The sequence below is a fragment of the Callorhinus ursinus genome, unplaced genomic scaffold, assembly GCF_003265705.2.
Source record: "Callorhinus ursinus isolate GAN/ISIS: 27379988/994484 unplaced genomic scaffold, GSC_fseal_2.0 scaffold2, whole genome shotgun sequence".
NCBI lineage: Eukaryota > Metazoa > Chordata > Mammalia > Carnivora > Otariidae > Callorhinus > Callorhinus ursinus.
The window spans coordinates 30,869,067-30,883,493 of record NW_027397064.1 but is presented as its reverse complement, the minus strand read 5'-3'; the positions used below and the strand labels follow the sequence as shown (position 1 = coordinate 30,883,493).

The following is a 14,427-nucleotide window of genomic DNA, read 5'->3' as shown; positions in this document are numbered from 1 at the left end:
TTTGGAAGCAAATTGCTCAAATTTCTTCTTTGTTACAGTATGCATTATAACATAAAAAATGTGATGTAAAAGTGATTAATTATGATAATTAATGACATGTTCACAATTCCTCAGAGTCAAGATTAGAAAGAAATTTAATTGCAACATTTATCTTGATTGTGAAACACTTTATTCAAAGACACCCTATCAACCAGGACAATCTTATTCACTCTCATGGAGTTGCCACTCTTGGTGCCTTACTTCAGAAGGTGAGCTAGTTTAACATTTGTAGATGTGGCTAATGATTGTAATTAGCAGTTTGTCTTTAGGGTTTTTCTTCTTACTAAGTAAATGTTTTTTTAAATAACGCTATTATGGTTTCAGTTATATTAGTGGATGTAATTTTATTTCACAAGCAGATTTTTATTTTTTTTAATTTTTATTTATTTTTTTTAAAGATTTTATTTATTTATTTGACAAGAGACACAGCGAGAGAGGGAACACAAGCAGGGGGAGTGGGAGAGAGAGAAGCAGGCTTCCTGAGTAGGGAGCCCGATGGCGGGGCTTGATCCCAGGACCCTGGGATCATGACCTGAGCAGAAGGCAGACGCTCAATGACTGAGCCACCCAGGCGCCCCTCACAAGCAGATTTTTAAAGCTTACTTTGGAATCACCTTTTTACAAGAATTACTCATCTTATATAATAGTATATAATCTTTAATATATAGGACTTTGTTAGTATTGGTATTTGGGATATTTGATTAAGAGTGTTTTAGGAATATGACATTAGGAAAATAGGTTCTAGTGTACATTGGAAAATTAAAGTTTAAGTTGTTTATATTTTTGTGACTGAGATTCTCATATAGTGATCTGAATTAATCACTTGAAATTAAATGTAGCTTAATGATAATTGAAATATACATAACCCTTATCTGTTTGGATTTCAGGTGCCAAGCTCCTTGATGGATGTTAATGTACTGATGGCAATTCAGTTACTAATTGAACAGGTATCATTAGAGAAAAATATACAGCTCCTGCAGCAAATGTATCAGTATTTACTCTTTGACTTCCGTATTTGGAACCGTGGAGATTTTCCCTTTCGAATTGGTGAGAGCAGTCTGTTGGATCAAATTTTACATTTGTTTTAGAAATTTATAACTACCTGTGGGATTTTATTTTAGGTGTTTATTTAAGAGTGAACTTTGTATTTTAGGTCATATACAGTATCTTTCCACCATCATCAAAGACAGCAGGAGAGTTTTCCGAAAGAAGTATGGTGTGCAGTTTCTCCTAGATACACTTAGGATTTATTATGGGTATGATGTCCTTGCTCCTTCTTAGTTTGATATTGTTTTCTGCCTGCTGGTTGCTTGGGCTGTTTAGATTATTGATAAATTCTAATATCCTTTAACTTAAGAAAGACAAGAAAGTGTGGAGGTTAAGATGATGAACAGTGGATCGCATAGATTGGGTTTGAATCTTGTGTTTCATTAATTGTCTGGCTATAGGCAACTTAACTTTTCTGTGCTTAAATTTTCTTCTCTGTGACAAGGAGATAATAAACCTATGTTTATTTTGAGGATTAAACTAAATGCATTAATAACATGTAAGGCACTTAAAATTATGTCTGCCACTTACTGTTGTTTAAAAATAAGCTGTTTTAACTATTTATATCTTTGTCATTGAAACCCAAGGTTTTCCTTAAAAGGAAAAAGAAAACAAAGATACCATGAATTCTGATAATTACATGGAAGCATCTTTTTTTTTAAACTATGAATTCTTTTGTACAAAAAGGCACTAAAATGTAAACATTTCATATTTCAATTCTTGCACTTTTACTTTCTCTTTCAGGAGTGATTGTAAATATAGTGAGCTGTCTCTAGATGACGTTCGAACAATAAGGACTTCTTTGTATGGACTAATTAAATATTTTCTGTGCAAAGGTGGAACTCATGAAGAGATACAGAGTATTATGGGTTACATAGCTGCTATCAATGAAGAAGAACAGGTATTATGCCCAAGAAAAGTCTGTTTTTTCTTTTTCACACTTAAGTTGCTATCTCATCTCCTTTTAAAATTGCACATATATTAAACATATTTTTTTTAATTTTTTTTAAAGATTTTATTTATTCATTTGAGAGAGAGAATGAGAGAGAGAGAGAGCACATGAGAGGGGGGAGGGTCAGAGGGAGAAGCAGACTCCCAGCTGAGCAGGGAGCCTGATACGGGACTCGATCCTGGGACTCCAGGATCATGACCTGAGCCGAAGGCAGTCGCTTAACCAACTGAGCCACCCAGGCGCCCCACATATATTAAACATATTTTAACAGTAAAATGTTTATTATGTGAAAGACAGTATTATGCAGTTAAAGAAGTAAATTTTAATCTCCTAACTGAAAGTTTAATAAAATAGACGGCAATACAATAAAATATTTTAGTTAGCTAGAAAGTAGTATCTGGAAATAATTGTTCTGACAGTTCTGAAGCCTGTTTTCATAGACTACATCATGTATATTTACCTATCATCAAAGGTACTGGGCAGATTTGTAACATGAATTTTAACATAGGTTCATAAAAATTTTTCATAAAGAGTAAATTATATTTCTATTTTTAGATACTTCTACATACATTTTTCATTTATACCTCAGAGCTACTCTTTAAGAGAATGGTTCTCAGTGTATGGTTCCTGACCAGATTTACCTGGGAACTTGTTATAAATGCATACTTACTGAACTAAGCCTTCCAGGTGATTATGGTGCATGATAAAATTTGAGAACCACTGATGTAAACTATACAGACCAGGAATTGATCTTCCCACTTGCACATTTGGAGTACATATTCAGATAGATTAGGTGACTTAAAAAGTCAGAGCGCTGACAGACCTGGGGATAGAACCCAGGTGTATTTACTGCTATTTCTGTACTCTTTCTGTACACCACTCTCAACACCAAACTTGAGTGTCCTTAATTTACGTTGATTCAAATATTTTAGCTCTTTGATGAAGTATTCTTTGTGTACTTAGATATTACATGACTTCATAATTGATATTACATAGATGAGTTAAGCTATTTCCCCATAAGGTTAGACTACTTCAGAAGCTTCTTTTTATCTAGAATAACCAGTAGCCATCTTATTTCATGATAGCTGTGTTGTCACCCACTGTGATTCATTGCCAGTGATATTTTCTTGGTCAATTCAGTCAACGAGGTATTTATTGAAAGCTTACTGTATACATAGAGTAATACTAGATATTATAGGTATGTTATAATGAATGAATTAGCATTCTCTTAGCCTAACAGAGGCAAGGGTGGATAAGAGAGGTTTATAAATAATTATGAAACAAACAAAAAAAGACTATGATAATAACTATAAGAGAGAAACAAAGTCCTATGAGGTTTTCATTGGAGAGTATTGCATGTTGAGGAGACCAGGAAAGGCTTTATGGAAGACATGGCTTTTTATGTGGCTAAAGCAATATAGGTATGGCTCAGTAGGTGAATATGCATATTGAGAGGATATACAAAAAGAAATAAGCTAAAAGCATAATGGTGGTAAGGGGCAGGGCTATTTCAGAAGACATCAGACCATTCAGTTAAGCTCTAAAACATGAGTGTATATAGGATTTAGTTTAAGTAACTGTTTGTGGTTTATCACTTTATTTGTGCTTCCATATATGAGTGTGATTGTTTGTTTTGTGTTGTTTAATTTTAAAAGCTCTTCGGAATTTTGGATATGCTCTTCAGTCTCCTCTGTACCAGCCCCACTAGAGGTCAGCTTTTCTTACTGCTGTTTGAACCAGGAAATGCTGACATACTTTATGCCTTGCTCTTAAATCAGAAGTACTCTGACAGACTAAGAGAAGTAGTTTTTAAGGTACAAACATTTCTTAAGCATCTTTATATTTGGGGACATTTGTGAGTATATGATTTTATTTGTAAATATCCATTTTATGAATGTAAATTCTTTTTTCATATCTACTCTAATTTTAAATTGTTGTAGGGGTACCTGGCTGACTCAGTAGGATAAGTGTCCAACTCTTGATCTCAGTTCAGGTCTCAATCTCAGGGTCATGGGTTCAAGCCCTGTGTTGGGCTCCATGTTGGGCATGAAGCCTACATTAAAAATTAATTAATTCTTCAGTCTGTTTTGATATATATTTTTCATGTTTTGAACATTTAAAAACTAATCATATTGTAATCTGATCAGTTTAGTGGAAAATCCACTTTGTTATATCATCCTCAGTATAAAACCTCTCATTTCCCTTTTTTGCCTTTTTTTAAAAAACATTTTTTTAATTTGAGTATAATTGATACACAAGTGTACAACATAGTGATTCTACAAGTTTATACATTATGCTATGCTCACCGCAAGTGTAGCAACCATCTGTCACTATACAATGTTATTACAATATCACTGACTACCTTTTATTCTCTGTGCTCTTACCTTTTACTCCTGTGACTTACTCATTTCATAACTAGAAGCCTGTACCTCCCATTCCCTTTCACTAATTTTGTCTCATCTCTCTTTTGACTTAACTGTGGGTCTGTGTGGCAGGTCAGACATTTTAGCAGTTAATTATAATCACTAACCTTATGTAGTACCCAGTATTTGTCAGGCAGTAAACATTCTTCTATTAGCTAACTTAGTCCTTTCAAAAACTTTATGAAGTGAATATTATTAGTCCCATTTTACAGATAAAGAATCTGAGGCCAGGAGGTTAGTAACTTGCCAAAGGATAATGAATATATTGTTGAGCTATCCAAAGTAGTCACTTTGAGCTTCACCCACTTCACCTTTTTGTTTAAAAAAGAAAAAAAAAAAGGAGTTAGTCATATTTCTACTTATTCATTATGCCTGATGCGCCTGTGACATTTGTTTCCTCTTATATCATTAGTGTTACATCATAATGTCTACATGTGGGGTCAAGTTTGGATTGCCTATGTTTGGAATCCCTAAACTTTGGAAAACAAAGGTGCAATAAAAATGATCTGGCATAGTCTCTCATGAGTGTTAATTATGATGACACCTGATGACACCTCTGCCCAAACAAATGTTCCTGTATGGAGATTAAATGTTAATTTCTCCAAATTGTGGATTGTTCATCATATTATTCTGCCCAAATTACCCTTTCCATAGGGTTTCAGTATGTCACTTTTAAAACGATCTCACTTCAAAAAGTATGGGATTACTAATTCATTCTCCCATTTTGGCATATGGATGTGCTTCACAAAATGTTTCCTTGTTCTTGAAAAATATTTTGATAACTGTTACATAAATGTTACATAAATTACTAGATTGATCTTGAAGTATCTTTTTCTCTTTCATAACATACTTTTGTTTTTCATGGAGGCTATAGGGCTTGTTTCTATCTAAGCCTTAGCCATTAAAAAGGAAGTTTTAAGTTATTTCTTTGATCTGCAAGAAATATATGTAAACTACAGTTTTAAACATATTATTTAAACAAATGCATTTTAGTTCAATTTCTTCTTAAATCTATTTTTTAATGAGAGTATAATACGGAGTATTGCTCTCTGTTACTTCTGGGTTTGTTTGTTTGTTACACTTAAGGAATAAAATGATGCTCCAAAATTATGCTTGTACAGTAACATTATATTCAATATTAACTTAAGTGACAGAATGTTCTTAGTTCTCTGTATTGAGAAGTATATATTACTGCTGTGACCAGGTTATGGAACAAATGTTGAAATGCACAAATGTTTATGAACGAAGTAAACAACGTATTCGGCTCCGAGAAGTTGGCTATTCAGGATTGGGACTTCTTCTTAATGAAGCACCCATTAATACCTCTCTCATTAAAAGCCTCATCAATCAGATTATAAATACAGGTATGACTAAGGCTGATAATACTGATATATTTAAGAAATGGTCTTCATAGTAGCATAATTCTATTTGATGGTTCTCAGTTTTTTTTCTAAAGGGTTTTTTTCCCTTTTCTTCCTCAGGTTTTTAAATTACCTATTATTTGATTCAGCAGGGCTTTTTTTGGGTACTATTTTTTACTTACCTTTTTTGTTTTTGTCTCCCCAGGGCATAGCATAGTGCCTTAATTGGTAGGCCTTCAGTAATTGTTTATTGATTGATCAGTAAATAATTGAGTCCTCTGTAATAAGAAAAGGATGCTAGAGAAAATACACACAAAACATTCTTTTTCTTTGGGGAGCTTAAATCCTTAATTTCAGATATTCTTTCAGATAATCTTCTTAGTTTCTCATTTTTTTTTAATAAAACTTTTTTAGTACTTACTACAAACTAGTGTTTGTCAGATGCTAAGGGTTCAAAAGGTATAAAATAAGGTTCTTTGTTTAAATGGTTTATCTTCTCATTGATAAGGACATAACATATAAGATACGTACATAAAAAGATAAATAATAATACAAGAACAAAACAGTATGGATAGTGTGTTCAGGCAACCAAAAGAAAAGAGCAGTTATTTAGGGCTTACTCAGGAGGCTGTCAAATATTCTAAATCTATTTTCTTTGTAAAATTTAAACATATCTATAATTCTTATTTTATTTTTTTAAAGATTTATTTATTTTAGAGTGCACGAATGGGGGGAGGGGCAAGGAGAGGGAGAGTGAATCCTCAAGCAGACTCCCTGACACAGGGCTTGATCCCAGGACCCTGAGATAGTGACCTGAGTTAAATTAGCTGGTTAATCAGCTGAGCCACCCAGGAGCCCCTCTATAATCCTTATTTTAAATGAGACAGTTATGTCAGCATTTATATAACTATTACCCACAGTTCATTCTTTGAGAAAGAACTTGAAAAAGGAGAAGATAACTGGAAACATCACAGTTCTTGATTTCAAACTACACTATAAAGTTATAGTAATCAAAACAGTATGGTACTAGCATAAAAACACACATAGACCAGTGGAACAGAATTGAAAGCCCAGAAATAAAACCATATATATCTGGTCACCTAATATTTGACAAGGGACCCAAGAATACTCAGTTGGGGAAAAACAGTATATTCAATTAATGGTATTGGGAAAACTGGATATTCATATGCAAAAGAATGAAAATAGACCCTTATCTTATACCACTCACAAAAATTAACTTGAAATGAATTAAAGATTTAAATGTAAGCCCTGACCCATGTAACTCCTAGAAGAAAACATGAGGAAAAGTCCTTGACATCTGTCTTGGCAATGACACTAAAAGCACAAGTGGTAAAAGCAAAAATAAACAAGTGGGACTTTATCAAACTAAAAAGCTTCTGCACAGCAAGAAAAACCATCAACAAAATGAAAAGGCAGTATACAGGGTGGGAGAAAATAGTTGTGAACCAAATATCTGAGAGGGGGTTAATATCTAAAATATATAAGGAAATCATACAACACAGTAGCAAAAAAATCCAATTAAAAAATGAGCAAGGTACTAGACACATCACTGGGAGCAAGAGAAACAAAAGCAAAAATGAACTTTTGGGACCTCATCAAGATAAAAGCTTCTGCATAGCAAAGGAAACAATCAACAGAACTAAAAGGCAGCCTATGGAATGGTAGAACATATTTGCAAATGAGGGTTAGTATCCAAAATCTGTAAGGAACTTACTAAACACCCAAAAAACAAATAATCCAGTTAAGAAATGGGCAGAAGACATGAATAGGCATTTCTCCAGAGAAGACATACAGATGGCTAACAGACCGATGAAAAGGTGCTCAACATCACTTATCAGGGAAATACAAATCAAAACCATGATGAGATACCACCTCACACCAGTCGGAATAGCTAAAATTAACAACACAGGAAACAATAGGTGTCGGCAAGGATGCGGAGAAACAGGAACCCTCTTGCATTGTTGGTGGGAATGCAAACTGGTGCAGCCACTCTGGAAAACAGTATGGAGGTTCCTCAGAAAGTTAAAAATAGAACCACCCTACAATCCAGCAATTGCACTACTAGGTATTTACCTAAAGGGTACTAAAATACTGATTCAGAAGGATATTTGCACCCTGATGTTTATAGCAGCATTATCAACAATAGCCAAACCATAAAAAGAGCCGAAATGCCGAACAACTGATGAATGGATAAAGAAGTGTGTGTGTGTGTGTGTGTGTACACACACAAAATGGAATACTATTCAACCATCAAAAAGTGAAATTTTGCTTTTTGCAATGACGTGGTTGGAGCTAGAGTGTATTATGCTAAGTGAAATAAGTCAGAGAAAGACAAATACCATATGATTTCACTCATGTGGAATTTTAAGAAACAAAACGGGTGAACATTCAGGAGGGAGGAAGAAAAGAGACGGGGAAACAAATCATGAGAGGCTCTTAGCTTAGAAAACAAACTGAGGGTTGACAGAGGGAGGTGGGTGGGGGATGGGATAGATGGGTGATGGGTATTAAAGAGGGCACTTGTTATGATGAGCACTGGGTGTTACATGTAAATGATGAACCACTGAACTCTACTCCTGGAACCAGTATTGAACTGTGTATGTCAGCTAACTAGAATTAAAAAAAAAAATGAGCTAAGGGCCTGAATAGACATTTTTGCAAAGACATACAAATAACCAGTAGGTAGATGACAAGGTGCTCCACATCTCTAATCATTAGGGAAATGTAAATCAAAACCAGAAGGAGATAGCACGTCACCTGTTAAGATCGCTTTTACCAAAAAGACAAAGGATAACAAGTGCTGTTGAAGATACGGAGAAAGGGAAACCCTTGTGCCCTGTTGCTGGGAATGTAAATTAGTGTGGCCACTGTGGAAAACAGTATGGAGGTTCCTCCAAAAATTAAAAATAGAACTATCATATAATCCAACAATCCATCTTCTAGTTATATATCCAAAGACAATGAAATCACTATCTTGAAGAGTTACCTGCATCCCCATGTTCATTGCAGGATCATTTATAACAGCCAAGACCTAGAAACAACCTAAATGTCTGCTGATGGATGAGTGCATAAAGTAAGTGTTTGTGTGTGTACACACAGACACACACACACGTATATAGAATATTATTCAGGGGCACCTGGGTGGCTCAGTCGATTAAGCATTTGCCTTTGGCTCAGGTCATGATCCCGGCCTCCTGGGATCGAGCCCCACATCGGGCTCCCTGCTTGGCTGGAAGTCTGCTTTTCTCTCTCCCTCTGCCGCCCCTCCCCATGCTTGTGCGTGCTCTCTCTCAAATAAATAAAATCTTAAAAAAAAAACATTATTCAACCATTTGTAACAGAAGAACCTGCAGGGCATTATGCTGCTAAGTGAAATAAGTCAGAGAAGGACAAATACTATATGGTCTCACTTATAGGTGAAATTAAAAAAACCAACCTACTGGGGTGCCTGGGTGGCTTAGTCGTTAAGCGTCTGCCTTCAGCTCAGGTCATGATCCCAGGGTCCTGGGATCAAGCCGCGCATCGGGCTCGCTGCTTGGCGGGGAGTCTGCTTCTCCCTCTCCCACTCTCTCTGCTCATGTTCCTGTTCTCACTATCTCTGTGTGTCAAATAAATAAAATCTTAAAAAAAAAACAAAAAAACCCAACCTTCTAGAGACAGTAGATTGGTAGTTGCCGGGGCTGGGGGTGGGGGGCAAATGAGTGAAGGTGGTCAAAGGGTACAAGCTTCCAGTTATAAGATGAATAAGTTCTGGGGATCTAATGTGCAACATGGTGACTATAGTTAATATTATATACTTGAAAGTTGCTAAGAGAGCAGATCTTAAAAGTTTACCACAAAAGGAAAATGGTAACTATATGAAGTGATGGATGTTAACTAACCTTATTGTGGTAATTATTTTGCAGTATATACATATATCAGATCATCATGTCGTACACCTTAAATTTATACACTTGTTTTATGGCAGTTATATCTCAGTAAAGCTAGAAAAAAAAAGAATATCTATTATTGACAGCAAGAAAAATAAAAATGAAACAATTATTTTATTATCTAACTAGCACTCACAGTTCTTCTTTGGCTATCTCTGGAATTTAATTTTAACTTTATTTTTTCCCACCATAGATCCTGCTATTAATTTCAAAGATCTGTTGTCTGTGGTATATATATCTCACAGAACACATATAAATGTCAGGGTGGTTATCTGCAGAAAGGTTAGTAAACTTTTAAGATACACTTTAAAAATGACAGTATTGTTATACTGTGAACAACTTTCATATTGAGTATTTTACACCGGGTATAAGTTTTAATTTCTGTTATTTAACACAATTTTATAAATAAGTAATTTTGTTTTTTGAGGTGAATTAACTTCATGTAATTATAAAATCATCATAAAAATGTGTTCTTAGCTTTACATGGTCTCCTGGAAATATTCCCTTTCCACAGTAAAAAATTTATTATAAGAGAATAGGTTTTTTTGTCAAAAATCTTCAATGATTATGACCATTTCAAATTCATATACCATATTTTAGAATTTCTGAATCTTTTGAACTTTATGGAAAAGTAACAGTGACTTGCCTTCAATGCATCCCTTTAACTAAGTCAGGAAATAGTTATCCTATGTGCTTCTTCCTGATTATAGCCTTCTCTCTCTTCCACTAGCAATCACTGACCTATTTAATTTGCTTCCTTGGTTTTCTTTTTAATTTTACTTCCTAATTATGTTATTGTATTTTTCCATCAGTAAGTCTGGTTGTATATTTTTCTCTTTAACAGCTGTGTATAGTTTTTATTCTGTGGCTGTTGTATAAAGTATTACCTGGTTCCCTGTTCATGGACATTTAGGTTGTCTCCTGTTTTTCTGTGTTAAACTTCTGTTAAGAACTTTTTTACATATATTTTTACCTGGTTTTGGTAATACGTCTGTAGGATATAATCAATGAAATGGAATTGCTGTGTCAGAGTGTATTCACATACCACATTTTGATGGATTTTGGGATATTGTTCTTTAGCAGGTTATATAGATTGATCCTTTCCTTTCAGTTTGAAAACAGCTTTCAGTGCAGCCTAGTTTTTATTCATTACATGTATATAAAGTAGACATAAAATAAATCTTATTTTATGGAACTTTTAAAGTCATAAAATCATGAAAATTTCTTTACTAAGGAAAAAAATTGATATTCTCCATCAGTAGAGTAATGGTAGCTCACCGATATAGCATTAGTGAGGAAAGGAGCTTCACGTCATTGTGACTCACTGTGACTTGTTGCTTACTATATCAGCATCAGCATGCATTAGAGCCTGTGCTAGTTTATAATCCAGTTAAGAACATAATCTTTTGAAAGTATGTCTTCCCACAGTTTCTCATTAAATTACTTTGTCTCTAAGATAACTGAAAAGAAAATGTTTTTGATGTGAAGTACTGTGTACTTTTTGATGAATTTTGTATTCTTAATCTTTGCAGATTTTACAGATTTTGCAGTCCCAGCCAGATGCAGCACATCAAATATCTCAACAAGTGGGTTGGCAAGACACTTTAGTTAGGCTTTTTTTAAAAACAAATTTTGAAAATGGAAATACTCTCCATAAGCACAGTAGGGCTGTTTCAATGAAAGACAGTGTTAAAAATTTCTCAGCTGAAGATATTAAGAGGAACTTTGATGAAAAGATCGATGAGGAAAAAATCAATTCTTTTGCCTCAGCTAATGTGTCTTCAGATCAGTGGAGTTTAGAGGATAGACACTCTCTAGACTCACACACACCATTATTTCAAGAAGATAGTTCTGTGGGAGAATTATCTTTCAAATCAGAGAATCAAGAAGAATTCTGGAATAATAACCCTTCACATTTGAGTTTAGATCTCAGTGGAATAGACTCATGTGAACTGAGTGACAGTGGAAGTCACATGCCAGACAGCCTGCCTAGCACGCCATCCCCAATAGAATCTACTAAATCATTTTCTGTGCAGTCTGACAAAGAGAGCAGCGTCATAAGTGATCCAGGGTTTGGTGATGACTTCTCTTTACTTGAAAGCCAAGAGGTAAAATTCCTTATTTGTCCAAATGCTCTTTTTATTTTCACATGTCTATTATATACTTCTAACCCTTAGGAATGTGTAATTATTAACAGTTTCATATTATATTCATGTTCTAAGTCTCATGATGTAAGATTTTGGAAACCTAGAAGTCACTAAATTATATCTTGAGGAAAGCAGGTGTCTTATTCATCCTCATATCTCTAGGACCTACTTAGCAAAATTCCGGGTTTATCAAGACACTTTAAAAATATGTTAAATGATTACAGTCAGTATATGTGATGGTTCTTTTTGTGTGCTTTTAATACCACCTCCTTCCAATAATTTAATATTAGTTTATCTTTTTTATAGAGATGTGAGGAGGAGCTTCTTCAGTTACTGACAAATATTTTGAACTATGTAATGTGTAAGGGACTAGAAAAGTCTGATAATGGTACTTGGATTGAACGGGGGCAAGTGTTTTCAGCACTAACTAAACCAGGAATATCCAGTGAATTACTTCGACCCTCAGATGAAATAAAATTAATGTAAGCATTCAGTTGGTGAATTACTCTTTCCTTTGGGAGTGGATGGGAGTCTAAAATAGTATTTTTTATTGAACATTTATTCAGGATTCAGTGGGTGTAGTGAGAGAAAAGGAAAAACTTCGTGCTCAGCCCCTTTTCCTCTCTGTTACCATTTTAGTGGAATCTAGAGAGAAATCCAAAAGTGTGAGGAGATTTAAATCTTTAGTTTGGGCTTCAGTGATTATATATTCCTTGTTTAAACTAGTTTTTGTAATATCTAAGCATTTGGTGTATTGTGTTCTGCAGTCTTGTCCAAGTTTGAGAGTTTCCATGCTGAGGGAAGCAAGTAGTGTTTTCATTAAAATTACTTCTCTAAAGCATTTAGAGTTCTCTGCAGGGCTAGACCCTCTGTGAGACATAATAAAGCTTTCTTTTCTTACCTTCCCAATTTCCAGCTTTAAAGAAACTTTTAAGTTACCTCATAGAGACTGGAATTTGAATTATTTCAATAGCTTTTTTATAGTTAAATAAAACGATAGCTTTTACTTTGCCTTTTGTATTATGTTTATTAAAGATAGATACTTCAGAGATTAAAAAGCTGCTTCATTGTTATTAAATGTCCTCTGATCCCTGCCAATGATAGTATATCTTTACAGACATATTAATGAATAACTGGGTTTTTTTTCATGTTTTACTATTTTTCTAAACTTAAAATGATTTTAAGACGATTTTGTTTTGCCCTTAGTTTGCTACAGAACATGTTAGAATGGACAGTCACAGAAAACAGAGAATCAAAAACGAATCCAGTAACTGCTGAAAATGCCTCCCGACTCATCCTGATCATACAGGACTTTCTGCAGTCAGAGGGCCTTGTTAATTCAAACATGTGGACTGAGAAGGTGCAGTAATAATTCTTTGATATTATTTTTCTGGTAGTCAAGGACTTTATTCAACAAAAAAAATTTTGTACTCCCTCTTTTTAGAGCATTAATATTTAATCAGAACAAACATGGATAAAATGTGGTAGTTAACCAACTTTGTTAGTTATTACTAGGATAATTCTTTTGCCTTTTACCAATTGAACATTGAGCTAGTTTTGAAATATTTATGATATGCATTACTCTTGGGGAAAACTCATCAGTAGACTTTAAAACAGAATGTTTTTATTTCTCAATTTTTCCCTTGTGATAGCTTTTAGACAATCTGATGCTACTCTTCGATGGTCTGTCAGTTTGGTATTCTGAAGGTCAAGTATGGGCAAAACTGCCTCAAATTCAAATCCAGTTGCTTCTAGGATTCATTGGAAGGGGAAATTTGCAGGTTTGTCAATTCTTTTGCGTTATTTTCTATACTTTGCATGCAGCATAGAAGTTATTTGTGTAATGACTAAATGATAATAAATTTTCAGTATTTTAATTTTTTATTAGTTCCAAAAATATCCATGATTTCCCTCTAGTTTCAGTTTTATTAATCAGAAAAAGGTTTCAGAGGCAGCTCATTGATTGTTTCTTGCTGATGTATATGACTCAGTATAATTTTAACTTTTTAAAGGATTTATACATAGCTTATACAAGGAGATGTTACTCATATCATCTATATTTAATGTAACTAGGCCTAGCCGATTTATACATGTTTTTGTACATGTGCAGTATAAGTCTTATATTTTTAGGAAAATTCTTTTTTGTTTCAACTTTCAAAATCTTTTTCTGTTTCTTTATTAATCTACAGTTTTACATTATATCTCATATTTTTTTAATTCATCAAACACTGAATACCCACCAAGTATGAGCATTGTGTTAGGTTGTCAAAATATAGATAAATAAAATATGGGCCCAAGGAACTTTAATTATTTCTATTTTTAGTTAAAAATTTTAAAGGTTGGAAAAGTTCCACATGAATTTTAGTCTGTCATCTTTCTATTTACATTGGAGAACCTGGCCTGGATTAATCATAACATGTATCCCATTGCTATTTACCTGGTCCTTTTTATTTTCTTTTGATACTGGAATTTTAAGTATTTGGTAGGGGTGGGGATGGTTTCTAATAT

At 34.1% G+C, this 14,427-nt stretch overlaps 1 protein-coding gene across 14 annotated transcripts in view; it reads left to right on the top strand.

Annotated features, from left to right (window-relative positions):
- The window catches only part of NBEAL1 (neurobeachin like 1), a 190,060-nt gene that overhangs the window by 77,984 nt on the left and 97,649 nt on the right, over window positions 1-14,427 (top strand). For 13 of the 14 annotated variants that reach the window (XM_073879880.1, XM_073879860.1, XM_073879871.1 and 10 more), the window contains 11 exons: window positions 115-248; window positions 927-1,086; window positions 1,193-1,295; window positions 1,831-1,987; window positions 3,694-3,852; window positions 5,666-5,825; window positions 9,966-10,054; window positions 11,305-11,880; window positions 12,226-12,401; window positions 13,126-13,279; window positions 13,572-13,700. In XM_073879880.1, coding sequence (XP_073735981.1) covers window positions 115-248; window positions 927-1,086; window positions 1,193-1,295; window positions 1,831-1,987; window positions 3,694-3,852; window positions 5,666-5,825; window positions 9,966-10,054; window positions 11,305-11,880; window positions 12,226-12,401; window positions 13,126-13,279; window positions 13,572-13,700 — 1,997 coding nt within the window. The remainder of the gene's footprint in view (window positions 1-114; window positions 249-926; window positions 1,087-1,192; window positions 1,296-1,830; window positions 1,988-3,693; window positions 3,853-5,665; window positions 5,826-9,965; window positions 10,055-11,304; window positions 11,881-12,225; window positions 12,402-13,125; window positions 13,280-13,571; window positions 13,701-14,427) is intronic. The other variant, XM_073879875.1, reaches the window with a different exon arrangement.